The 27,682-nt window shown below is 34.3% G+C and overlaps 1 protein-coding gene across 1 annotated transcript; it reads left to right on the top strand.

The window, feature by feature from the left end:
- The first annotated feature begins 312 nt into the window (after positions 1–312).
- Positions 313–27,682, top strand: LOC123563809 (uncharacterized). The gene is made up of 5 exons (XM_045356840.2): positions 313–875; positions 14,000–14,578; positions 16,206–16,361; positions 16,542–16,869; positions 17,834–27,682. The coding sequence occupies exons 2-5, from the start codon at positions 14,045–14,047 to the stop codon at positions 22,225–22,227; spliced, it is 5,412 nt and encodes a 1,803-aa protein (XP_045212775.2). The 5' UTR covers positions 313–875; positions 14,000–14,044; the 3' UTR covers positions 22,228–27,682.

Raw genomic sequence — 27,682 nt, 5'->3', positions numbered from 1 at the left:
AAAATAGATTTTACCGTACAGTACCCTACAATACTAACACATGAATATGATAAAATTTTGTTAGTCACTAGGAAATCATCTCACGGTTACGAGCTGTCATCGTTGTGAAACATTTACCATGCTAGAAAAATAAATGTTAGGATGAATGTAATTTGATTAGAGTTGTAGACGACAGGGGAGCACGCATTCCTACTTAAACGGCACGAAACGGACATTTCAGAAGTGTCTGATTAACACCTTTGCATTACGGTAATTCGGAGGCTTTTCAGCGTGTATGCATATTTACAACAAACTATATATTTTTTTTTGTATATTTTGTTTTTGTAGAGTACACCTTTGTAATAGGAACAAGCATCATAAAAGAAATGATATACCGTAGAGATTCAATGTACGACTGACCAAAAGTCATATTTAATGTTCGACCAACCAAACAAAGTGTGGACAAGAGAAAGAACATGAAAACCGTAACCTAATATCCCAGTTTAAACTGTATTTAAGACTTTTTTTTTCTTTTTCCAATTTTTGAGTACCGTCGCTACGTCCCTGGCCTTTCTAAATCAACTTTGAATCTATGGTTACTGACGTAAGTAAAATGGTTAATATGTTGAAAACCTACCCAGATGCTTTTTACAGATACAGATCGCGTATCTTCAGCATCTTTTTTTTTTTTGTCACGTTACTTCGGACACTTTTAAAAAAGTACAAAAATACCCTTTTCAAACCAGGCAAAGCGTATATAAAATTTTAAACTTGTTTCTTTTATCTTCCTTATTCCTTACCGCTATGTCGACATGTAAAATCCATTCATAATGTGAACGTACTTTGAAGAGACGAAACGAGATTTATTGTCGTTGGATTTATTCAAATAGTATTCGGTAAGAAAAATATTTTTATTTCATCGAAGTAACATTTGAATGATTAACAGGGAATATATATATAATATGCAGTCAAAAATAATAGAGTTTGATAAAGTTTAAAGATGGATGTATTTTTGGTTGCAATTTATCTAAATAATGTCATACGAGTTACTTACTGTTGTATTATCAACAATTATCAAACATTTAATATACACATAGTCACATGAAGAGGAATCTAATGTATAGTTTAAATTGACTAAAAATAAGAATATCCAGTTTTAGCACGAAAATAAAATTACTTAAAATGACCCTCACGTTAACACATTTGCTCAATAGCGGTTTAAAACAATTCATGTTGATAACACACGGCATTATATTTTATATGTAAATTACAAAGGTGAACAAAATATATCTTTAAAACTACTTCCTGATTGACAGCATATAGCGTTGCTTCTGTCCGCATGTTCGTATGTCCGTCCGTTCGTCCGTCCGTTCATCCTGAAATTTTGTGTGTGTCCGACTCCTACACTATTAGTCTGATTTGCTTCAAACTTTCACAGATGAAAAGCTTGATGTGCAGATGACCATAAAGGAAGAAACTTGTGTTGTGACTATTTGTACCGCATTTATGGTCCTTTGATAGCTATGCTATATAGATCATAGAAAAATATCTTGTTGTCCAACTGCTCAAACAGTATTGAAAGGATGTGACTGACGTGATGTGAAGTGACCAAAAATATTTTTTTCTGTGGCTATTATCTTTTAGAATTATGGACCTTTCTTAATTGCACAAAATAAGCCATAGTGAAGAACTTTGGTGTGTTCAACTATTCATACACTTTTGTGAAGGAATGGGTTCTAAGTTGCACAACCTTATCTGAATACAATTTGCTTCAAACTTTAAATCGAACATCCTTCATATGAACTATACGTACTTGACGACGCAATCCGTGTATTATAATTTTCCCCTTTACTTTCTATATGTGGCTGGCCTACTTTTGCGATTTTTGGCTCTAGCTGTGTATTCTGCGCTCAATGCTTGCAAAACAATTACTCTTACCTTTTGATTTTGGATTATAGGTACATCTTAACATCGTAATAGCATGTATCACATGTATGTGAAAATCTGAACTCCTTTTATAATTATCAGCCTTATTGACGACTTACAACGAAGGGACATGCTAAAATTACTTTCATCTTCAGTCAAGAAAATTTGAGAAAGACAAGCATTTCTAAACCATTACATAAAATTGACATTTAAACAAGTTTTACAATAATTTTAGCCGTACGGTTTTACTTTGTATTTTCTTGTTAATGCGTTTCAGTAACAGAGAAATATTGGCGTTCCAGTAATGTAATTGTGATATAATGAAAGGCCAAAATCTGCGTTCATTTCAGCCAGACTTCTTCAAGCATAAATAACACAAAAAAAATTGTTAATTCCTGATGTACCCTTTTACTGATTTTTTTTTTCTTAAAGAAAATGTTATCTTATTTGATTTCAAAACAAACGTAAAATTGTTTCAATATTTTGTTTTATCTTGCAAAACTATTTCATTCACGAAACCAATAAATGACTGAAAGCTTGAAACTCAGTTAAGATCTGCTTAAAGTTTACAGTATCGTCACCGGCTTGTAACTGTTACAATAGAACACGTCAACATTTAACGGAAGTCTCATTTTTCGTGACATAATACATTCATAAATTATTCATGAGAAATACGATAAGGTAAGTTAAGCAATTCAAAAATAAATACTTCAGTTTGAGGTTGTTTTGTACGGTGGTATGTTTAGGACATGCACTTATTTTTTTAGGATTAAATTATCTTGAGCGATCAATATCTTATCTCATGCGCACGACATCTTATCTTGAGCAATCAACATCTTATCTCCAGCGACCAACATCTTATCTTGAGCGATCAGCATAATATCTTGAGCGATCAACATCTTATTTCGTGCGCACGACCTCTTATCTTGAGCGATCAACATCTTATCTCGTGCGCACGATACTTTGTTATTTTGATCAATACAATATTGTGTGACAACATCTAAATGAATGCCTTATGTAAAATCTTCTCATACATTTTGATAGATTCCATTTGAAACAAAACATCTGCAGATGTCTTAAAAGTAAAATAAGAAACTGGGGTTTTATTTCGGCGTATTGTTATTTTGTTTAAGTTAACACATAATACTAATCAAATATACTTTATTGCAACAACTGAGGCCAAAGGAAGTTTATACTTTATTTTGGAAAGAACATGCCATATCCCCCATGAACACCTATTTTCTAAACGTCAAAGCTGTGTGTATCAATGTTTTGTTCACATAAATGTGTGTGTGATAAGGGTAGTTATATTCGCTTGTAAAATATTAGAGGGTAGCGTTAAGTTTAGATTTACCAGTTTTTTCAGTGTTTGATTACAGTAACTATCTGAATACTAGTAAATGTATATACGTCAAACAATGTCAGCAATAAGGTGTTCGTTGAAAAGTAGTGAAGGTTAATCCTGATGTGTAAGGTCAAAGATCAAATTTATGAAGAAGAAAAAAATCAATCACAAAAATTGACATATTTTTCGAATATTTGCACGAGAATGAAATTTGAAATCAATTATCAGAGTTGATTTTGACCTTAAGCAATAAGATCTGCATAACTGACTTTGTCTGATATATGCACAGAGCATAAAAAAAGACTTACGATAACAAACTATTTTTGAACAATAAAATAAATTTCAAGTATGCCAAATTTTGTGATAATTTGACCTTTGACTTTAATATCACTTTTAATCTTCACCCCCTTTTTAGCTCGACTATTCGAAGAATAAGTAGAGCTATCCTACTCTCCACGGCGTCGGCGTCGGCGTCACACCTTGGGTTAAGTTTTTCGTACCAGTCCACATTTTGACAAAGTCTTTTGAGATAAAGCTTTGAAACTTTCAACACTTGTTTACCATCATCATGGCCAGTTACTAGTATAGGCAAGAGCACATAACTCCATCAAGGATTTTGGCTGAAATATGGCCCTTTTTGACTTTGAAATTTTCAACACCTGTTTACCATCACCATGTCCAGTTATAGGCAAGAGTACATAACTCCATCAAATATTTTGGCTGAATTATGGCCCCTTTTGACTTAGAAATCTTGGTTAAGTTTTTCGTACCAGTTCATATTTTTTGTAAAGTGTTTGACATATGGCTTTGAAACTTTTTTCACTTGTTTAGTATAATAGTCTCTATCTGTAGGAAAGAGAACATAACTCTGTCATCTATTTTGGCTGAATTATGGCCCTTTTTGGACTTTGAAATTGGTTCTGTTTTCATGCAAGTCCATGTTTTGTCAAAACTATTTGACACATGGCTTTTAAACTTTGAACACTTGTTTATCATTATGATTTCCATCTGTAGGCAAGAGTACATAACTATTTTGACTGAATTATGGCCCTTTTTGGACTTTGAAATTGGCTCATATATTGCCATTTAGTGCAAGACTTATCGAAATCAAAGTAATACAGGAACATTGTTTGTCTAATCTATTTATTTCTTTTGTCTGAATATCCTTGGAAATATTTTGACCCCATTCTTCAATCAATTCTTCAAATAGTCGAGCGCGCTGTCATCAGACAGCTCTTGTTTAAAAAAAACCCCTTAAATCTAAAGTTGAGTAATATTACAAAACAACCTAAAACTGAAGCGTTTATTTTTTAAAATACTTGAATAGTTCTCATGAATGTTTTATGAATGTATTATGACACGAAAAATGAGGCTTTAGCTAAATGTTGACGTGTTCTATTGTAACCGTTACAAACTGGTGACGATATTGTAAGCTTTAAATAGATTTTAATTGCGTTTTACATTTTGCAGTATGGTTTTAGTCATTCAGTGGTTTTTCGGTTGAAATAGTTCAGCCAGATAAGCCAAAATATTAAAACAATTTTAAGATAGATAACGTTTTCTTTTACGAGAAAAAAATTAAAAAGGTAAAATCAGGAATTAACAACTCTTTGTGTTAATAATGCTTCTGATTTAAAAAGCAGATTTTGGCTTTTTTTTACATCACAACTACATTTCTGGAACGCCAATATCTCTCTGTTATTGAAACGCAATACCAAAAAAAAAAAAAAAAAAAAAAAAAAAATACAAAGTAAAATCGTACGACTTAAATTAGTGTAAAACATGTTAAATTTCAAAATTATGTAATTGTTTAGAAATGCTTGTCTTTCTCAAGCTTTGCTGACTGAAGAGGAGAGGAATTTTAGCCTATCTCCTCGTTGTAAGTCGTCAATAAGGCTGGTTTAAAAAGAGTTCAGATTTTCACATACATGAAATACATGTTATCACGATGAGAAATTGTGCCTATAATTCAAAACTAAAAGGTTAGTTGATCGTTTTGGAAACATTGAGCGCAGAATACACAGCCAGAACCATAAATCGCAAAAGTAGGCCAGTTAAAAATAAAAACTGAAGAGGACATTATAATACACAGGTAACTTCAAATAGCCATCATCAAGTACGCCTTAAATACATGAAATATATTTCAAACTAGAATTGTGTCCATAGGACACGCATGCTTGCACATTCTCTAAATAGCAAAGGTTTTAGTACAGATCATCTTCACATGAAGGATGTTCGACTAAACGTTTGAAGCTAATTGTATTTAGTTAGGGTCGTGCACATGAGCAACTTAGAACCAATTCCTTCAAAAAGTGTATGAGGAATTGGAAACGCCAAAGTTCTTCACTATGGCCTATTTTGTGAAAGTAAGAAAGGGGGGTAATAATTTAAGAAAAATAATATCTATGGTCGTCTTCACATCAACGTCCTTCATTTTTGAGTTTTTAAAGCATATCCTTTCAATATTGTTTATAATAAGGAGTTGAACACACAATAATTTTCTCTATATTCTATATAGTACAACTATCAATGGACCACAACTGCGGTAAAAATATTCGCAACAAAAGTCCCTTCGTTTATGTTCATCTGTACATCAAGATCGGGCATCTGTGAAAGTTTGAAACAAAACAGGCTAATAGTGTACGAGGTGCTTTTATTTGTCTTGGTTACCATCTATTTTGCATCAAAGCAATATTGTTCTGTTCTTGACATTATTAGAGATAATCCAATGCTTGTACAAATTACTCTAATTCTGATTGTTTGGATTGTAGATAATACAAAAAGGGCATCTCTGTTTTAATCAACTGAAACGAATGAGCTTTCCTTTGTCTTAAGAAAATAGATAATAACTGTATGCCCCTTCTTAACGTTAAACTCGGATGACTGTCAAAGTTTATTTTAATTTCGTAAACATGTGTTTTGTAGAAAATGCACAGTCGTATAGGCAAGAAGTCAGTAGGGGACAGGAGCAAAAGTCAAAGAGACACTGATGGTTGGCTGCAGTAGGCATCATCTACTTGTCATGTCCAACCATCCCACTAAGTTTCAATATTCTGGGCCTAGTGGTTCTCAAGTTATGAACTGGAAATGGTTTTCCATGTTCAGGCCCCTGTGGCATTGCCCTTTGATCGAGTGACCCCAAAATCGGTAAGGGTCATCTGTTCTGCATGTCCAATAATCCTATTAAGTCTCAACATTCTGGGTCAAGTTATTGACTGAAAAGTTTTCTATGTTCAGACCCCTGTGACCTTCACCTTTAATGGAGTGATCCCAAAAGCAACATCTACTCTGTAAGTCCTATCACCCTATGAAGTTTCAGCATTCTAGGTCAAGTGGTTCTCAAGTTACTGACTGAAATCGGATTTCCGTGTTCTGTTAGCTGCGACCTTGACCTTTAATAGAGTGATCTTAAAATCGATAGGGGGCATCTACTCTGCATGTCCAATCATCCTATGAAGTTTCAACATATGGGTCAAGTGGTTTTCCAGTTACAGACCGGAAATGGTTTCCATGTTCAGGCCCCTGTGACATTGACCTTTGTTAGAGTGATCCCAAAATCAATAGGGGTCATCTACTCTGCATGTCCAATTATCCTATGAAGTTTCAACATTCTGGGTCGAGTGCTTCTCAAGTTATTGATCGAAAATGGCTTTCCATGTTTAGGCGCCTGTGACCCTGACCTTTATTAGAGTGAACCCAAAATCTACAGCGGTCATCTACTCTGCATAACCAATCATCCTATGAAGTTTCAACATTCTTGGTCAAATGGTTCTCAAGCTATTGATCGGAAATGGTTTTCCATGTTTAGGCCCCTGTGACCTTGACCTTTATCAAAGAGACCCCAAAATCGATAAGGGTCATCTATTCTGCATGAACAATTATGCTATGAAGATTCAACATTCTGGGCCTAGTGGTTCTCAAGTTATGAACTGGAAATGGTTTTCCATGTTCAGGCCCCTGTGGCATTGCCCTTTGATCGAGTGACCCCAAAATCGGTAAGGGTCATCTGTTCTGCATGTCCAATCATCCTATTAAGTTTCAACATTCTGGGTCAAGTTATTGACTGAAAAGTTTTCTATGTTCAGACCCCTGTGACCTTCACCTTTAATGGAGTGATCCCAAAAGCAACATCTACTCTGTAAGTCCTATCACCCTATGAAGTTTCAACATTCTAGGTCAAGTGGTTCTCAAGTTACTGACTGAAATCGGATTTCCGTGTTCTGTTAGCTGCGACCTTGACCTTTAATAGAGTGATCTTAAAATCAATAGGGGGCATCTACTCTGCATGTCCAATCATCCTATGAAGTTTCAACATTTTGGGTCAAGTGGTTTTCCAGTTACAGACCAGAAATGGTTTCCATGTTCAGGCCCCTGTGACATTGACCTTTGTTAGAGTGATCCCAAAATCAATAGGGGTCATCTACTCTGCATGTCCAATTATCCTATGAAGTTTCAACATTCTGGGTCGAGTGCTTCTCAAGTTATTGATCGAAAATGGCTTTCCATGTTTAGGCGCCTGTGACCCTGACCTTTATTAGAGTGAACCCAAAATCTACAGCGGTCATCTACTCTGCATAACCAATCATCCTATGAAGTTTCAACATTCTTGGTCAAGTGGTTCTCAAGTTATTGATCGGAAATGGTCTTCCATGTTAAGGCCCCTGTGACCTTGACCTTTATCAAAGAGACCCCAAAATCGATAAGGGTCATCTATTCTGCATGAACAATTATGCTATGAAGATTCAACATTCTGGGTCAACTGGTTCTCAAGTTATTGATCGGAAATGGTTTTCCATGTTAAGGTCCCTGTGACCTTGACCTTTGGTGGAGTGATCCAAGAAACAATAGGATTCGTTTACTGTATAAGCCCTGCCACCCTATGAAGTTTGAAGGTTCTAGGTCAAATGGTTCTCCAGTTATTGATAGGAAATTAAGTATGACGGACGGAAGGACGGACAGGGCAAAAACAATAGTGGGGGGAGACATAATTACATAGAGCAACATATATCTTGTCTCAGTTTATCTCAAAACTTTCAAATATATTTTCTTAATTATTTGCTATGCCAAGATAATTATATACAATTGGCTTTTAACCTTTAAGCAAGTTTTAGTTAATGCAACCATATAAATGCTGCTAGGGAGACCTAATCTTACCAACATTTTGGGCAACATCTTTATAGACTAAGGTAATTTGTGTCATGCAGCAAAATATGAAATTTGATAAAATTACGAAAATTTATCAAATTCACACATAGTTTTGTTTTCAGGCATTGTTTGTAATTTTTATATCAAATTGTTTTGTAACGTTTGAATAATAAACAAGTGCTTTTAAGGAGATGAGTATTAATTTCCTAAGCTCCTTTTTATTCTCTCTTATTTAATTGATGGCTGTGCTGTTCTTCGAAACACTTATAAATGACAATAGAACGTGGGCAAGTGTGGCACTTTACATCGTTGTTTTATCATAAGAAAACGGAAATGGTGTGGATATACATATAATATTACATGTACATATACTTGGTAATTGTAATGAAAAAAATACAGTTGTTATATCGAACACATAAAAGTTCACTTTTATGTTTAGTTTATTACATATTTTTCAAATACCCTAAGTGAGAGCAATTTGTACAATATAATTCTAATTTAACTACTATTTTTTTTAAGGCTGAGAGAAATTGCAAAGAGAACACCAAGAGCACAACTTCACATGCTATGTAACAATCCTCTAATGTTTTGTAACACTGGATCAAATACATTTTTCGATATATGGCACACAAACTTTTATGCCCTTAAAACGTATTTTGAGTCAAGGGCAATAACTCTGGTCTTGCAAAATGAAATCCAAACCGAAACTCAGGTGCACAAGTTTGCATGCTAAAAAATATTCCTACATGGTTTCATGGCTCTAGGTCAAATGCTTTTTGACATACATATGATGATGCAAACTCATGTGCCCTTTATGTACACTTTTGACTAAATCAAGGACCATAATTCTGGTCTGGCCTGCAAACTTCCAGTGCATAACGGCACATACTGAATAATATTCCTATTATGTTTCATGACCCAAGGTCAAATACGTTTTTAGATGCATGCGACACAAGCCTTTATGCCCTTTTATGCATATTCGTTTAATAAACCAAGGGTCATAACTCTGGACTGACTGAGAGAGGTCTCAAACAAAACCCAAGGGGCCCTTTTTAAGCATATGTTTTACTTTAGTCAATGGCCATAACTCTGGTCTGGTTGTGTGAAATCTCATTAAAACTCAAGGTGCACAACGTCACATACTGAAAGTTCTGGGAGGTAGGATAAGTCTGTGACAAATACTTTTGAGACATTCTCGACACAAATTCAGACGGACAGACGTACGGACAATAACAAATCTAAGTGACCCCAAAACAGATTATGAGGAGGGTATGTGGGTGGCACAATAACAATGGTGAAATTTCAGTACATTTATTTTTGTTTTGTTTTTTGTTTTAGGTTTAACGCCGTTTTTTCAACAGAATTTCAGCTATGTAATGGCGGGCAGTTAACCTAACCAGTGTTCCTTGATTCTGTGACAGTACAAACCCATTCTCCGCAAGTAACTGCCAACGTCCCCACATGAATAAGAGGTGGGGAACGAATGATTTCAAACACAATGCCTTCTATAAAAAAAACTGAAACTGAGTAATTTGATTAAACGCCTATTTTTAAACAATGATATATTCAGTGGCGTTGTACATAATAATAACAATATTTTTTATAACAATATTAATCAAATCGTGACGGAGAACATACGGCTCGCCTGTGGATTGAACTCATGACCCCGCGATCCGTATATCTGCGCTCTCCCTACTGAGCTTAGCGGGCGGGCTGAAATTTCAGTACGTGTATGTGTATGTGCGTGCGTATATGTAGTAAATGCTTATTCATACTAGTCAGTGGGTCACTATTTCTGAATCTATCTGTGAGACTAATTTAAGATATTTCTTCGTTATGCTGCTTGTATCTAATACTGTTTAAGTTTTATAGAAGTGAAGAATGTATTGATCATGTGTAACTCTAATTCAAAGAAAATTTAGTCAAATATCGAGTCGTTATGAGACTGAGGTTACTATCCTACGACTATGGGTTTGTATGTACACGTCGAACTATCTTAATTCAGAACGAATTTTTTTTAAAAGTTACAATACCTGTAGCGATATGTGTGTATTTTCCATACACGTACGCGTAATGAAATTTCAGTCATTACAATGCCACTTCAAAACACATCGAGAAGTCTTTGAACATTTTCAATACAATTAACATATTTGCGTGATTTGTGTGACTAAGATGCTTATCTAAGATGCAACGTGCATTGTATACGAGAAACGACGTTCTTTTTCCTGCTAGAAAATGATCAAATTAAGGCATGTTGCCTGAAATTGATTGTGAGTTATACAAAACTAAACTTTAACGGATGACAAACAATGTACTTCCCCTACATTCACGTAAGCATTTAATCTGTTTAAAGCATAGCACAGTACCCATTGCCTTACTAAACAAAGTTATGTTACTTTATTTCTTGATGGTAGACAGACATGAACAACCAGTAACAATGTGATAAATATTGTTTTTGAAACTCCTTCCGCATCATGTCGGTATTGATGGATTTCAACAATAAAAGTGATCAGTCACAGCACATACTGACTGCAAAAATTATCCAGCAAATTAAACATATTATCAGGGGCGTAAATGGATGATTTTGAATTGTACGCCAGATAGACAAGCTGCATAACTATGAGCAAAACAGCAATGCTGCGAGTGTGGGGTAGGTGAGAGAGAGAGAGAGAGAGAGAGAGAGAGAGATAGAGAGAGTCTCGATTGGATTGTGTAAGGGTATTCTAGTTTTTGTTGTTACCGTTTTTGAATTCATCGTAATGTTTAAATTTCACGCATGAATTCTTCATTTTGACAGGCTTTTGATAAATGCTTCTACCCATACATTGCGAATGTGTCAGGTTTTATCGAATAATCATTGATATAATATCTTTTTCACACAAAAGTAAACATTTTATAGAAATCGTAAACAACATCTATTTTTTTGCTAACGAAAATTCAAACTGCGTAAATTGTTTTGGTATTTCGGTATCCTGATCTGGATGTAGATTGGTAAATTGATTAGATAGATTGAAATGTACATTGATACTGACGTTAAATGTTATATTAAGCGCAAGCTTTTTTACTTGATACCTCGGATGACTCAAGCATTTCTGTTCTCCCTTTGCATGCTTGAATATCAATGTTTTACTTGGGGCCTCTATGGCCGAGTGGTTAAAGTCGCTAACTTTGAATCACTTGCACCTCACAGATGTGGGTTCGAGCCTCACTCGAAGCTTTGAATTCTTCTTAAGAAGAAACAATCCAGCTGCCTTACGGAAGGTCGTTGGTTCTACCAATATATAATTAAGAATGAAGAAAAATGTCGAAGGTGTTACCATTTCCCGTTCCCGGCGGTGCCAACAGTGTTCTTTTTCTCATCGTTGACTGTTTGTGTGTGTGCGTGCGTGCGTTTTAGTCGGTGTCCGTTTCGCTTTTTGACAAATCAGTTTGTGATCTATCATAAATATAATTTGATACCATGGCTATTTATAATTTTAAATATAATGACAAACAATATTTAGTGGAGCTTGTCAATGGTGTAAGTTTCACATAATAATAAAAAACCCATATTATCACTGACATCTGAAATTAAACGATTATGCAATACAAATTACTCCTGCGGTGAAATACATCTCGATAAACCGACACATTCAAAAGCTTCGAGGCGTGAAATATTAATATATTATTATAAGCAATCGGTCTTTTTAAAGCGATTAACCCACATATTGTGATTTGTGATTTTTAGCTCACCTGAGCACCAAATGCTCACGATGTGATATTGTGTTCGGTCATTACACGGCGTACGTCCTCGTCCCTCGTCCCTCGTCCTTTGTACGTCAACATTTGCCTTGTTAACACTCTAAAGGCCAAAGTTGTGACCCAATCTTTGATGAAACTTGATCAGAATGTTTGTCGTGATGGTTTCTAGGTCATGTTGTTCGAAACTGGGCCATGTGGGTTCAAAAACTAGGTCAGTAGGCCAGATTAAATGAACATCTTGTTGCACTTTAGAGTCCACAGTTTGAAACGCATGAGAGGTGGTTGGAATATTTGTCTTGTTGACCTCTGTGTAAAGTTAGAATCTGTGTATGTGGGGTCAAAATCTAGGTCATCCGGTCAAATCAAAGGAAAAACTTGTTAACATTCTAGAAGCCACAAACTTTATGACACCTGGTCATAATGTTTGTCTTGATAATCTCTAGGTCAAATTTGAAACTGGGTTATGTGAGATCAAAAACTAGGCCAGTAGGCAAGAACAAAGCAAAATCTTGTTAACACTCTAGAGTCCACAATTTAAGATTGAAACTCATGAGAATTGGTAGAAATATTTGTTGATGACTTCTGGGTCAAATTTGAATCTGAATTATGTGGGGTCTATAACTAGGTCACCGGGTCAAATAAAAGGAAAAGCTTGTTTACAATCTAGGGGCCACAGTATTTATTCTATCTTCATAAAACTTGGTCAGATTGTTTGTTATTATAAACACTTGAAAGATTTTGAATCTTGGTTACGTGGGGTTAAAAACTAGGTAACTAGGTCAAAACAAAGGAAAAGCTTGTTTACACTCTGGAGGCCACATTTTTGATCCAATCTTTCCGAAACTTTGTAAGAATATATGTCATGTGGGATAAAAATAGGTTACAAGGTCAAATAAAAAGAATGCTTGTTAACACCCAAGAGACCGTATGTTTGGTTCAGTCTTAATGAAAATTGATCAGAATATTTGTTTCCGTGAAATCACTTGGTCAGACATGTTAAGTCTGTTATGGTGTGTTACTCAGGCTAGCGGTTAAAATCCACTGTTTCATATATTTACATGAAACGTAATGGTAGATCAATTTCTAGTTTCGAGTATTAGCAGTTTTTCGCATGCACTTCTATAAACCGTTGCAACGATTTACTTTCGTAAACATTGATTAATATAGAACGAGACGCGTATTTTTAGACACTATAATCAACGTGGTTAGCAAACTAAAACTGCGCATGCGCATACTTTTTTCCGTACATACGTTAATGAACAAGTTAGAACTCCCATCCAAAAAGTACAATACAATTACCGTAACCGCTTGGCCAAAGAAGAATCACTGACTGCATCGTAAATGTAGTGTACAGACTTCATTTTATGTTATTGTTTAGTTTGTTTAAATTTCAAAATGCCATAATACTGTGCGATACCTTTACGTGATCGCTGTATTGATTATCATGTTTGGATTCATTTTCTTTCATTGTCACGTGATGTTTGCAAAGTGCTTGCTGAACGGAATTTCGCTTTTTGTCATAAACCGGAATCCCTTATCAGAAATCAGATACGAATGTTTTTATTTTAAACCTAATCATCAAGTCACAGTGTACAATTAAGTGCAAAGCCGTTCTATAGTATAAATTGGAATTTTGAATTTGATATTTCTTTTCATAAAATACTAGATTGAATATGGTAGCATTCTTTACCTAGTATCAGCATTGCGCGACATTATAAGATAAGACATCAAAATTGTCGTGTTTTTCCAACAATAAACATGATTCGTTTTCATATATTAAGATTTAAAGATTAAAGATCAATTCCGTATTTTTCTATCTTTCGATTTGCGCAGTTTATCTACCACCTGTTTTTTTGATTTCAGGTTAGAAATTTCAACTCGTCTAAAATATTATGGTTTGATATTGCAATGGCAACAAGCTATCCATCAGACACTGACAACTGGTTATTGGCTGCAGTCGGTCTTAAGTATCTGAAAGAAGGACTTGAGGAATTTACCGATCAAAGCCTCAGAAAGCAGCATGAAGATTTCCTTAAAGCATTACCTGCTAAGACCGGACAATGTATTCAATGTATTCAATGCACAATTAATAATATTCTGCCCAGTCACAACACAACATCATGTAGAAAAGCAAAATGTTGGTGTAGAGATAAAAAGAGACGGCGTTTGTGCCCAGTCGGACAATGCAGTCAAATGCATGACTTAATTGCTTCCTCACATCGTACAGGAGAACCAAACTGGTCAAACACAGATCCACAGAAATGGCATGCTAATCATATCAGCATAGGGGCATGTTTTATAAACACGCCAGGTTACAAGCTGAAGAGATCAATAACCGAGATTGACTGTTCGGGAATCCTGAGCATCATGATAAACAACAAGTTGTTTGACCAGATACTTGGAGGTGGAAACGCAGCCAATTGCAGTGACGATCTTAAAAAGGTATATGAATAGTTCTGTTGTATTTCACTATGTTTTTTTTAACATAACCCTTAATCTGGCCATAATTTTTTATACTGGTATCAGCTTAATAACTGTAATCTTCACTGGTAACGATAACATTTTGTTTATCAAATATTCAAGGCCTTCGAGTGTTTCGTTGCCTTAATTATCAGAGTTCAGATGCACAGGAATTGAACCACGGGGTCTTATGCCAAATTGATTAAATATTCAAGCATCTGAATTATGAGCAGTGGAAAATTCGACGATAAACCACAAGAGGCATTGATTGTTTTCATTCTTACATGCTCATTAAAATAGGTGAATACATTTATCCGAGTAGTAGTGAACCAAACATCATGCGGCAACTCAACGTTATAATTGACGCCAGGCTGTAGTACCGGTCCGCGCATCAGCCGTTGTTTACCGCAAAATATACGTAGATTTATCTTCATCATCAAAATCCAGCCATGTTAGAATATGCCTTTTCCTTGTTGATAAAGTGTAACACATTATATATAATTTACCTATACATTTGTATATAAAATGTCCTTGTAAACACTAAACCGCTTAAAAAACGCAACACTTTTTAACGTTCAGCTAAACATTATTATAAATTGCTGCGTATAATTTCTGATGTTTAATTTTGCCTGAAATTGAGTAAATAATTTAGCTTTTATATCCCAATTTCCGGTTCGCGATAAATTCGATGAGATATATGAGGTCAATTATGATGAATATCCCTTCTCTATGATGTCTACCTATCCTAAAAACGTTTCATTTTTAAAAGATTTTGATATGGGTAATGACGCCATTTTGCCATCTCAAGATGCAAAGGGTGTGATTTCACGATACTAAAAAAAGAAGTAGAGCTACTGCGTTCTAAATACATATGAGCCATGCCATGGGAAAACCAACATAGTGGCTTTGTGACCAGCATGGATCCAAACCAGCCTGCGCATCCGTGCAGTCTGGTCAGGATCCATGCGGTTCGCATTAAAAGCCTATTGCAATTAAAGCAACCGTTAGCGAACAGCATGGATCCTGACCAGACTGCGCGGATGCGCAGGCTGGTCTGGACCCATGCTGGTCGCAAAGCCATTATGTTGATTTTCTCGTGGCGCGACTAATATTTTGAAGTTGAACACATAACAACTTGTTATTTTGGTAAATTATTTCAAAGTGTATGAAATTCAAAGCTCATGTTCGAAACTGTTAGCAAAACAGTCTCAAGAGAAGATCTTTGGTTTAAACCTGAAACTGGATATTAATAAGCGCATAAATTGGCTGTTTTTGGTCTTAAACTTGTTTAGTAGGCAGTACAGAATACAATTAAATCAGTTTATAAAATGTATCCGCTGGTTTGATTAGCATATTAAATGAAAATCCTTATCTTAACATTTTTTTGTGACTTTCATTTTCGGAGTGTATGTCTTATGAAGCAAACAGCTCTGCCAATAAGCACATGTAAGTGATGGCACGTGTTGACTTCATATATTGATGCAACGTTTTTATAAATTTAATCCAAAACAGGTTATTTACAGCTATGTAAGTGTTGCGTTGTAAATATCTGAATGAAGTATTTAAAACAATGTCGTAACTGATATGAACTAAAAGATTATTTTTTCAGGCCCTAGACGCCAGGAACGAGATTTTTCATGAACCAAACCTCCAGCTACTGTCAAGTAAAATGCAACATTACATCAGCTTATTCATCAAGATATTGAACTTTTCGAAGATACAAAATACTCCTGTTGTACAAACAGCACTAGAAAAACTGGCAGAGGTATATCCCTAATATGTGCCTTAATCTTTAAAATTAAACTTAATCCTTAAATGTACAAAATTATTCATAACCTAACAAGTGCTGCATAATTTTGTCGCTGTTAAATAAAAGTGTTAACTATATATTTATTTATTTTGTAGTTTCTCAAACGAGAATTATCATGTTTCTTTATTTGTACAGATAAAAAGCGGTAACTATTTGCTTAGTAAAGCTGAGAAAGACGACGTTTTGAAATATAAAGAAAGAGCAACTTCAGAATTGGAAGTCGCTGCATCGTTCGCTTTGAAGAAAATTGATGACACGGAAAATAGAATAGACGTTAAAGCTGAACGGGCTATTGCTTTAGTAGACCAAGTGTCACAACAGTCGTCCCAAAGGATAAACGTTCAAACAGATCAGGCTGTTGCTATGGTAGAGAAAGTATCAAAACAGTTGTTCCAGCGAACAGACACGCAAACGCAGCATACTGCCCTGTTGGCACCTTTATCAGAATGGTGGCAAAAACGGAGTATGTATTCATACGACTTTTAGCCGAATCAAAGCAAAGAGCATAGCATTTTATTGCGGGATTCGTCCCAGGGTCGTTTTGATGCTAGTCAGATGCTTTAGCCACTGAGCCAAAGAGTCGACTCCGACTCACAGAAGCAGTAGTAAGAGATTGGCCTTAAACGCGTAAACGCCTGTAACAGTATAATTCTAAACTTCATATGTAAACACACCAATATTCCTGTTTTCGGAATAGCAGTTTTAAAGTTTTTTGGTTAACTAAGGAAGCGTGAATAGTTGACATTATGTTCAGTTGAATTTGCGACAATCCAGAAATAAAGTTCTAACTTGGGATGTTTCATTGATTAATTTCATTCCTAAAAAAATATGCCGATGTACGAGCATCATATAATGTATTACCAGAAATATAAGACCAGCAAAAAGAGTTACCTTTCAAATAATCTTTCTTTTGTCTTCTTTGAGTGAATTATAGTAATGCATTTGAAAATGCATTCAATATCCTTCATATATCATTTTTCTACACTATATCTGCATATTTTAAAGTGACAATACACTTTCAGATTTTTTGTCTTCAACACATACATGTATATAAAAAACCTAAATTAAGCAACACTTGGATTGACTGGAATCCTACCTTACCAGTGTTCTTCATTTTGTACAAACATGTTCGCCGCAAGAACGAGTAACTGCCAACTTCCCCACATGAATCAGAGGTGGAGGACGAATGATGTCAGATACAATGACTTTTATTAAATCGACTTTGAGAACATACGTCCCTATAGAGTTAAGCGGGGCTGGCAAAGGCTCTTGGTTTTACAATAAGAGTGTATCATGATGTTTTACAGATCTTCGTTAGTACTAGTTTGTTATATTTTATTCTAAGCAATTATGTAGTAATTTTCTATTCGAGATTACCCTTTTATACGCAAAAATTGTATTGCACAAATAAATATTTTGTTTTTCAGACCTTAAGCGTGACCTCATCACATACTATAGACGTGAGTTTAATACACTGTCTATATCACCTTTATTTCAAAAGAATGACGCACCATTGCTGCAACTATATGCAACTCCATCGTTTTACCATATAGAAGAAACTTCAGAATCACAGGACCTATTATCAGGAACGTTTGAGATGAATACATACCGTGTTGGTAAGTCAATGAAAAGGATAGGATCATTGAAAGAGATATTCTTTTACAATCAAAGACTTAACCATTGTATTTATGTAACGGCTGATGCTGGATATGGGAAGACATCATTTTCAAAAAAATTATTGATTGACTGGTGCCAAGCACAAGACACTGTAAAATCAGATATGCAGTTTTACCAAGAGAGTGAAGTTGCAATTATGAAATACTTCGATTACTTGTTTTTCGTTCCGCTCAGAAAATATCGTCATGCTGAATATTTAGATGATATGTTACACAGCCAACTGGTTAATTGCTTACATCACCGATATACCAAATCATTTCTTAAAAACACTTTAGAGAAGAAACGTTGTCTTATCATTATTGATGGCCTCGATGAGTGGATGCCCTTAGAAGGCGGGAGTGAATCTGAAATTCCTGAATGGAAGTTTAGAAACACTTGCAGCGTTCTAATTACAACCAGGCTTTGGAAATTTAGCACCCTCAGCCCAAAACCTACCGATATCCACGTCGAAATGTCAGGATTTAATGTAGCAGACAGCCGTGAGTTGGCGTGTAGAGCAATAACTTTCTTAAACCAGAAGTATGGAACTGATAAAAGTTCAGATATATTCTGTAATGAACTTGTTGAACACAATCTACATGACCTCGCACAGGTACCATTACTGTTAATGCAATGTCTTTGTCTATGGTTTGACGGTAAATCACTGGGAAAATCACACTGTGAAATCTATTTCAATTTGATAGAATTTTTGTCCTTAAAGAATGAAGGTAGACTGAGTCAGTCGGTAACAGAGTCTGCTGAATTACAAAGCATTGGCATTTCTTTACCAAACTGGTTCAGAGAAAATAGAAATTGCTGTAGTCAGTTTAATTATCTTGTTGCTCTAGGGAAACTGTCGTTTTTCACATTATTTAGCACAGATAGGACACCGTCTTTGGTTTTTGATAGGACTGTAGCAGGCATGTACATCACACCTGATGAATTGGCTTTTGCTAAAGATATAGGCTTATTAACGATTGAAAAATCTTACGGAAAACAGTCTTCAAGACAAAGCACTATTTCGTTTATACATAAAACATACCAGGAAGTTCTAGCCGCTCTTTACATTGCCACCCAGCAATCTCCATCAGATAAAACTTATAATACGATAAATCAATTTTGCCAGTCCGTTGAAAACATTCTTGCAGTGTCGAATGTTTTCAAATTTCTATGTGGCCTGTGTGCAGAAAAGTTTGAGCGCATTGCTGAAATGTTTACGCCTGTTTTAACAAAATACAGCAGACACCTAATCCCGTCTGAATTTGACAATACATTATTTAGTTATCAGAAGATGATAATAAAATGCTATGAAGAAGCATGCTCATCAGACACACGAATGGAACATGATTTCAAATTGTTCGATATACTCTTAAACGGCAATATGTGTGTACAGGATTTAACATTTCTCAAACACACTGATAAGACAGACGTTATTTCATTAAACATGTCTGGTGGAGCATATTCTTCTTTCATGTTTGAAACTGTAACGGACGTTTTACGAAAGTCAGTAGATCTAAAGCAGCTAGATTTAAGACCAACCTCACTGCAGCACAATTTCAATATTTTAGACGTTTGCTGTTTCAAACACATTCAGAGTTTGAGTCTTGCTAATTTCGAAGTCTCCAACTTAGACTTGTCATCATTTTTACAGCTACAATTCCTACACTTACATGCACTCGAGTTGTTAAATCATTTAAACATACCACAATCTCTGTGTTGGTTAGAACTACAGAACCTAACATGTTTAGAAGGTCTGAATCTCTCACTATCGAAAAGTTTGATCCAGTTACATTTAAACACACTTTCAAATATAACACAACTAGAGTTGTCTGCTTGTACACAACTTCAGTTGGTACATTTGAGAGATCTGCAAGAAATCAAACAACTAGACCTGTCGTCTTGTAAACAGCTTCAGAAGGTACACCTGGAGAATCTTTGGGGAATAGAACAGTTAGACCTGTCTTCATGTGAACAGCTTCAGTATTTACATCTTGAGAGTATTTCGAGAATAAATCAGCTAGATCTCTCTACGTATATGCAGCTTCAGAAATTACATATAAAAGGACTTCTGGACCTGAAACAACTTGACATATCTGGTTGTACACATCTACAACATTTACATCTTGCTAATCTTCAGGAAACAAATAGACTAGACATGTCTGCGTGTATAGAGCTCCAGACCTTGCATTTGGAGGATCTGAAAAGGGTAGAGAAACTAGATCTGTCTGCTTGCAGAGAACTTCAGCAGTTACACTTGAAAGGTCTTCGGGAAGTAAAATCACTAGACTTGATTGCTTGTGTTGAACTTCAACATTTACATCTTGAAGAGCTTTTAGGAATAGAGCAGTTAGAGCACTCTGCTTGTACAAAGCTTCGTCACTTACATCTAGAGTATCTTTGGGTGTTAACAGAATTTAAACCACTTGGTTTTTCACATCTTAAGCAGTTATATCTCGTGGATCTTCAGGGATTTAACAACCTAGACCTTTCTTCTTGTACACGCCTAGAACATCTTCAACTCACGGGTCTAAAGGAAATGAAGCAGCTAGACATTTCAGCTTGTAGACATTTACAGCTGTTACATGTGAAGAATTGCCAGAAAATAAATCAACTACATCTGTCCGCTTGTTCAAAGTTAGTGAACTTACATATTATCAATCTTAAAAAACTTAAACAACTGAAATTGTCAGCCTGTACAAAGCTTCAGCAGCTTCATCTCGAGAATATTCATCGATTAAAAAACCTAGATCTGTCTGCTTGTGTGCATCTCCAGCAGCTATATCTGAGTTATCTTGTGAAAATGAAACGTTTGGAAATGTCAGAATGCACACAGCTTCAAAGCTTACATTTGGAGTATCTTTGGAGTATAAAACAATTAGACCTGTCATCTTGTCAGCGGATTCATAAGTTAAACATGAAGGGCCTGCAGGACATGAAGCTTTTAGACATGTCTGTTTATACACGGCTTCAGCAGTTACATCTCGAGGATCTCAAAGGGATAAAGCTTTTCGATCTGTCTATGTGCACACAAATTCAGCAGCTACATCTGAAAGATCTTCAGGGAATAAAACAACTTGACCTTTCAGCTTGTACACAGCGTCGTCATTTGTGTATGAAGGGACTTCAGGAAACAAAACTACTAGACCTATCAGCGTGTACACGGATTCAACAGTTACATCTCGAGAATATTAAGGAAATAAAGAAATTAGACCTGACTTGTTGTGCACCGTTATATCGGGTATATCTCGGGAATCTCCAGGGATTAAATCAACTAGACATATCAGGCAATACACAGCTACAGTTTCTGCGTCTCGAAAATCTCCAAAGATTAGAAAAACTAGACCTGTCAGCTTGTACTCATTTGCAGAATCTACATTTAGATTTTCTACCGGAAATAAAACATATAGACCTGTCGGCTCGTACACATCTTCAGCAGTTCAGTGTGAAGGGTCTTACTGGAATAGAGAGATTAAACATGTCTGCATGTATACAGCTTCAGCAGTTACATATGAATGATCTTCAGAATATGACTGAACTAGATGTGTCTGCTTGCACAGAGCTTCAGACGATACACATGGAAGATCTAAAGGAAATAGAGCGACTAGATTTGTCTGCGTGTACACAGCTTCACCAGTTACATCTGGGGTATCATTTACGGTTAAATCAGCCATACATTCCTGATTATATACAATGTCAGCAGTCAAATCTTAGCACATTAAGACAACTAGACCTGTCTGCTTGTGCACAGCTACAGCAGTTACATCTTTATAGCATTCGGGAAATGCAATTTCTAGACCTTTCTGCTTGTAAACATCTTAAGCAGCTACGCCTAGATCTTCTTTTGGGAATAAAAACACTAGACCTGTCAGATTGTAGACATCTTCAGCAGTTATGTCTGAAAGATGTTTGCAAACTAGCGCTACTTGACCTGTCTGCATGTATACAACTTCAGCGTCTACATCTAGAAAATGTTCATGAAATTCAACAACTCGATCTTTCAGCTTGTACAGTGATAACAAATCTACACTTGGAAAGTCTCCTTAAGTTAGAACAGTTGAACTTAAGTTCCTGTACAGAACTTCAGGAGGTTTATTTTTCAAATATACCGATTCCCGCACCAGACCTATTGCACTGCCCCTCGGTAACTGATGGAGATGAGCTGTAAAATATTAATCTATTCAAATAACATTAGGCAATACATAAAGTGTATGGTAAAATGTTTAAACGGCCTTTGTAATAAATCTTTGCATGACAAGCTATAAAAGGAGGATTTCAAATTTTGCGTATTTTAATCAAAATCAATAATGCTTTACGAGGAAATATTGAAAACTTTAAGTTTAGCACCCTCACACTATAAGGCAGTGCAAGTTTAAGCAAAAATATATTATAAAATAGCTTTAAATGACCTCAGTGAACAAAATGGAACAGAAATAAGAACAACGCTTAATAAAATCTGAAAAGAGGATCCCTAAGAAACACCGAGAACAAGGCAAACAGGGAAAATTGAAGACTCAGGTTGATTGAGTCTGTTCATAAGCAGTTATGGAAAATGCAACTCTGCCCACGCCCACCAAAACCCGGGCTGGAATATATAATGGTACAATCAACGGGGGCCGAATCACTCAAGTTCAAACTACCCTTTTTAATGGCCGTTTGTGGCTTTTATTTTAGTCCAAATGGCAATACACTCTTTTGAAACAAAAGCATTTCCTATTCATATATTTGATCAAGCATAAACAAAACACAGAATTTCAATTTTGCCTAGCATTACGGGTTTTGAAACCTGACAGTTCGTATTGATTTGTGAAATAAAAGACGTATTTTTGTAAAATTACTATAGATACTAGTATATAACAAACATTTTCTCATAACGATTGAGAATAGAATTTATTATGTTTGTTTTATAGAGACTAATTGACATATAATAAATAAAATGATAAATGCAAATCGCTATTCATTACGAAGTTGTACATGTTTCAACTGCATGCCATTCGTGCAACAGGACATATCTCAGTTATGTCTCAGATATTTTAAAATTTATCTGTTATCAGCCTATTTCTAAATCGTGTTTGACACACCACAGGAATCGCATCTGCTTTCTATTAGAGCAATGAAACTCATATAATCAATGTATGAAATCTTCTAAAAAGTGGTATATCTGTTTTAATATGTATGTATATACTTATCAAAATAGCTGACACGGAACTTATCCTTTTGCTTATATCTTACAAAGTATTGAACATACTTTTTGATAGCTTATAACTACTATTGGACTTTTTTATTCTCTTCAATAATATTCTATACCATTATTTTAAAATACTTCTAATATATCTTCCAAGATGTCAACTTTGCCCAGATTAATGTTTTCAACGTAAGTTTTCAGTTACTTTAATTAAACTGGTATATGTTTTTTTTTATTTTGAATTTTACTCTAGTTGCACCTGAATTTCTGTGGCTGTGTTTGTGGTGCTCTGCTCTGTGCTTCCGGGAAATCTACCCTTACCTTTTATCTTTTGATATATCTTTTACTCATTTTTACCATATGTTTTATTTTCATAATTTATAATATTTAATCCATTAAGCTATGATATTGTAATTTTTAATGTCTTTCATTCAAATGTGATATTTTGAGATTATTTCTTACTTCAAATTATATCTATGATAGTAATTTATTAAAGCTAAATTTCAATTTATTAAAAGTCTTTCAAAATGTGCTACTTGAAGTTCAATACTTCAGTAATTCCGATTTTTGTTTTCTTCCTATGTCATACAATATTATATATTAAGGACAACTATTGAGCTTATGTTTACCCATTTTGTGTTATCCTTGGCATATAATGTTTTGTGACTTGGCAGATTTCAATTTAAATTCATACAGGTTTGTTTATTGTTTATTGCATGTATATGACAAGTTGCTATGTTAAATTGATACATTATATGTTGAAATAGTCAATCAATTTGTTATTAAAATGTTTAAATCACATAATGGCCTCGTTTCAGATTTTAAAATCTGACAGGTAACGACATTTTACTCGTCTTGTTTTCGTTGTCATTTGTATAAAATTTAGTGTTTAGTGTATTATTTTAACATTTCAAAAACGGGTTGAAATCGTGGATTTGGTTAGTATATACATGGGTCGAGGTTACTGAAGTTTTTATATTTTGGTAGCAATATATCCTTTTTGATGTATGCTAAGTTTGAAAAATGTAGTTGTTATTAAGATATGAGCACAATAACAATTGGCGGCTTATGTGTTTTGTCGAGGCTACTGAAGTTTTATATTTTGGTAACAACATATCCTTTTTGATGTACGCTAAGTCTGAAAATGTAGTTGTTATTAAGATATTAGCACAACAACAAGTGGCGGGTTAGGTGTTTTGTTCAGTCAAGTTTTGTTAAGATTTGCAAACGTTATTAATTGTTGAGAATGTTCGGCATAAATATTAGCGGTAAGACAAGTATTGTACGCTTTGTAATTTGATATCACGAGGACTCAACATATACATTTATCTTGGTATAGTTTTAATTAATTTATCGTTTAGAAGGTAACGTATATCGCATTTAGGGCTACTTATAAGTCATGTACGTCTTGTTAAAACTGCTTTTTGTATGTTAAGATATTTTACTGAGTATAATAACTATAACTACTGTATTATAGTTAGCTATGTGTCAAATCGAATTGTTGTGCAAAACTTTGTCAAGATACCAACTGAAAAATGTACTTGATTGGTCTTATTCAACATTGTATAAATAAATTCCATAGCGCATCTAATAGAGAACGAAATAAAGTTAGAACTTTTTGTAATTGTTGCAGAAAAATATTTCAAATTGATAATGCCTTTGCAACACAGGTCAATATTTTGTAAGTTTCACTGTAGTGTTTCGCATAATAGGTTAGGAACAAACCGGTACGAAATTTTAAGTTAAGAGAGTAGAAAGTGTCCTTATTGTTTTGACATAAACAGAGATATGTGTTTTCTAAATGGCAGCTTGCAACGATATTTTGAAAAAACACTTTGGTAAGCTGATGGATTTGTTAAAATTATTAACAATTAATCATTAACACTTTTTTCTGTATTAAGTGAGTTTCTTGATAAATGTTTTTCACTGGAAATATTTCTACAATTTGATGTTCCTTTTCTGGTTGCCCAACAAAAGAAGCGTATCTAAACTTAAACATAAATCTAATATTCTTTGCCTAAGGAAATGACTTGATACATGTATAAAAACCATTGTATAAAAAGTGTCATAGATTTTCACCATTGAGTTTATTGCACCGAAATCCATTAGAAATGCATGTTTGTAGAATTATTTATGACCATGTTTTTCCTATCTGGGTTGTTGCAACCAAGATAGATTGAAAATAGACGAGTGTCGAACCTACAGGCTGTATCAAAACTAGCATTTTGTTTCAGAGACTTGAAATATCCCAATATCTCTCGAATGTAAAAATAAAACTAGAAATTATATTGAAATGAAACGAAATAGTCTTTTATAGTAAAGGGAGGTTATTACAAAATGTCATAAAATAATAAAACACAGTTCTTATATTTTTACATTTACTGTTTTATGGGCTGATTGTAATATTGCATTAATTCAAATCTTTAACTAGCAACTGTGTCTTTGTATCATAGTTAATGTGTGAAAGTATGTGTAAAGTAAGTATATAAATTTATAATCAGTCTCATTTCTCCTATTATACATTGGCATTATTTATGATATGTTAACATTTTATGACACGTTTTGTAAATGAATGCTGATAGAAATACAGAATGAATATGAAGATATCTATCACATTACATTTTCACCAACCATCTCATTGCCTGGCTGTTCAGTATTTGTATACCGGAACTATATCTGGGAGACGTGATTCGTGTTCACTTCAGATGTATTTGTGGTGAAGATGTCCGTGCCCATCTTTCAGTTGTTTTAAAGTATTTTACCATTAGATATTTCTTTCAAGTGTCAACGAATTTCACTTTATCAAATATCGAAAATAATTATTGTGTATTCATTACTACAGGTCATAAAGAAATAGTCATTTGTTAAAAAAAAACTTCCAGCGTTTTAGCGGTAATACATTATGATAATTTACCCTTGTTAAACTATACATTTATTAAGTGTGCACTGTATAAAACTAATGCACAGTGCCGTTTGTACGCGTAAGTCTTTTCATTTTATGTTGCTATAAACTTAAAGTAGTACATTTGTATAAAACTTTAACATATAAAATTTGGGTCTAGAACATTTTTAGATTTCCTGCTGCATTTGTTTGTAAATCCTCTTTACTTGTTCTGGTATTGAATTATTTCGTTTGTTTTGTTTTCAATGAACAAGAGGGAGAAGAACGACATATATATCCTTCGTTGAAACAAATACAGACATTCTGTATGCAAAATCTGTAGCCTTACATAAATAGGATCAGAAGAAAAACAATAGTTTAGTTTAAAATATGTGGCTAAATATTTTAATTTAAAGGCTTTTCACTTTTTGTGTTAATGTTGAAATAAAAGCTGAAACATTTTTTTTTACCTGTCTCATACTTTTAAGGTATATCAGATCCAAATTTCATAAACAATTACTTCATATATTTTATGTCAACATAAAAATAACAAGTTTAGCGTTAACAGTACAATGCATTAGATTTAAAATAGTATACACATTGTATACATGAATAAATAAAACAGTATAAATGTGTACTACCACTAAAACTCCCGGCTGTTGTTTTAACACTCAACTGTTACTATATGACATTTAAAACCCCAAAAGGCTTCACATTATATATTAAAAACAGATGGTACATCTGTCCATATAGATGATGTGCATACTTACATGGTTAGACTAGAACTACTTGAAATACTGTACATGAACTTATACAGTTAGTGCTGTAAAGGGAGGAAATCAAAAACAATGTATTCAATAAAACTTTCTACTATGTTAATCAAAATTCAACCCTTTGACAAATATTCGAGAAAACATTTGTTGAAAATAGGATTTTACAAGAAATAAATACATCTTATGTTCATAATAAAAAAAAAATAAGGCTGGCAAATTATAAACAAAGGCATTATGAGTTTATATGATATGATTATGACTGTACCTCTGTATGCAAATTTAATATTATATATATTTAGTAGAGTTAAATACATTTGATGATCATTTTATACATTTGAAATAAAAAGCTAAAGATAACACATTTTAGCGTAAGATTGCCATTGTAACTATTAGTACATTTTATATTGATTATGCTGATTTTGATGATGTTGATTGATGTAAATAATGAGGATGATAAAGATAGATACATGTTGTGTAATTTTATGAGTCATTTACAATTTATGTATTGTTATTAAATCATCTATTGATATATTCCAAGAGTTTGGCCTTTGTTTTGTCAATGATGTAATTGTATGATAGTTTGTAGACGACTGGCTCAAGATGTTAGATGGTAGGGACTTGACTTTAGTCAAACATGAATATCGGACTATTTTTAACAAAATCATAAAATAGGTGTCTTTTATTCTTGATATTATATAATTGATCCATTCGTAGAGGAAACTTGTATAAGTGACGTGATATAGTTATTATTTCATCATAAATTGTATTAAATACTTCAAAACCA

Source organism: Mercenaria mercenaria, chromosome 2, assembly GCF_021730395.1.
Source record: "Mercenaria mercenaria strain notata chromosome 2, MADL_Memer_1, whole genome shotgun sequence".
Taxonomy (NCBI): domain Eukaryota; kingdom Metazoa; phylum Mollusca; class Bivalvia; order Venerida; family Veneridae; genus Mercenaria; species Mercenaria mercenaria.
This window is presented reverse-complemented; position numbering and strand designations above follow the sequence as displayed.

Bases quoted from the DNA above. Each gene is read 5' to 3' on its own strand.
- LOC123563809 (XM_045356840.2), top strand. From the start codon at position 14,045: ATGGCAACAAGCTATCCATCAGACACTGACAACTGGTTATTGGCTGCA. The intron at 16,362-16,541 runs GTATATCCCTAA...TTATTTGTACAG, and splicing joins CACTAGAAAAACTGGCAGAG to ATAAAAAGCGGTAACTATTT. The intron at 16,870-17,833 runs GTATGTATTCAT...TTTGTTTTTCAG, and splicing joins AGAATGGTGGCAAAAACGGA to ACCTTAAGCGTGACCTCATC.